Source organism: Eurypyga helias, unplaced genomic scaffold (assembly GCF_000690775.1).
Source record: "Eurypyga helias isolate BGI_N326 unplaced genomic scaffold, ASM69077v1 scaffold32609, whole genome shotgun sequence".
Taxonomy (NCBI): domain Eukaryota; kingdom Metazoa; phylum Chordata; class Aves; order Eurypygiformes; family Eurypygidae; genus Eurypyga; species Eurypyga helias.
In genome coordinates, this window is record NW_010274539.1 from 27,105 (window position 1) to 27,376 (window position 272).

General features: G+C 70.6%; 1 protein-coding gene across 1 annotated transcript in view; it reads right to left on the reverse strand.

Moving 5' to 3' along the window:
- The window catches only part of TP53BP1 (tumor protein p53 binding protein 1), a gene marked incomplete at its 5' end in the record, with an annotated part of 25,242 nt that extends 25,038 nt beyond the window's left edge, over window positions 1-204 (reverse strand). The window contains one exon of the mRNA XM_010159841.1: window positions 134-204. Within this exon, the coding sequence (XP_010158143.1) occupies window positions 134-204 (71 nt within the window). The remainder of the gene's footprint in view (window positions 1-133) is intronic.
- Window positions 205-272: the final 68 nt, after the last annotated feature.

The following is a 272-nucleotide window of genomic DNA, read 5'->3' on the forward strand; positions in this document are numbered from 1 at the left end:
AGAACCCTGCCGATTTCCCACCCGCTGTTACCGGCACAGCCCCCCGAGACAAGCGATGCCGCTGGACGGAAAAGCTACACAGATGCTGGATCGGGCTCCGGCCGGCCCCCACGCCCGGGAGGGGAGCCGGTACCTTCTAGGCACGGCGGAGTCGCGCCGTCCTCGCCATCACCTTCACCGCTCCCCGCCGCCTCCCCAGGGGCTCTGCAACAGAAAGACTCGCGCGCATGGCCGAGGGGTTCCCGCACGCCGCCTCCAACCGCGCCGTGCCC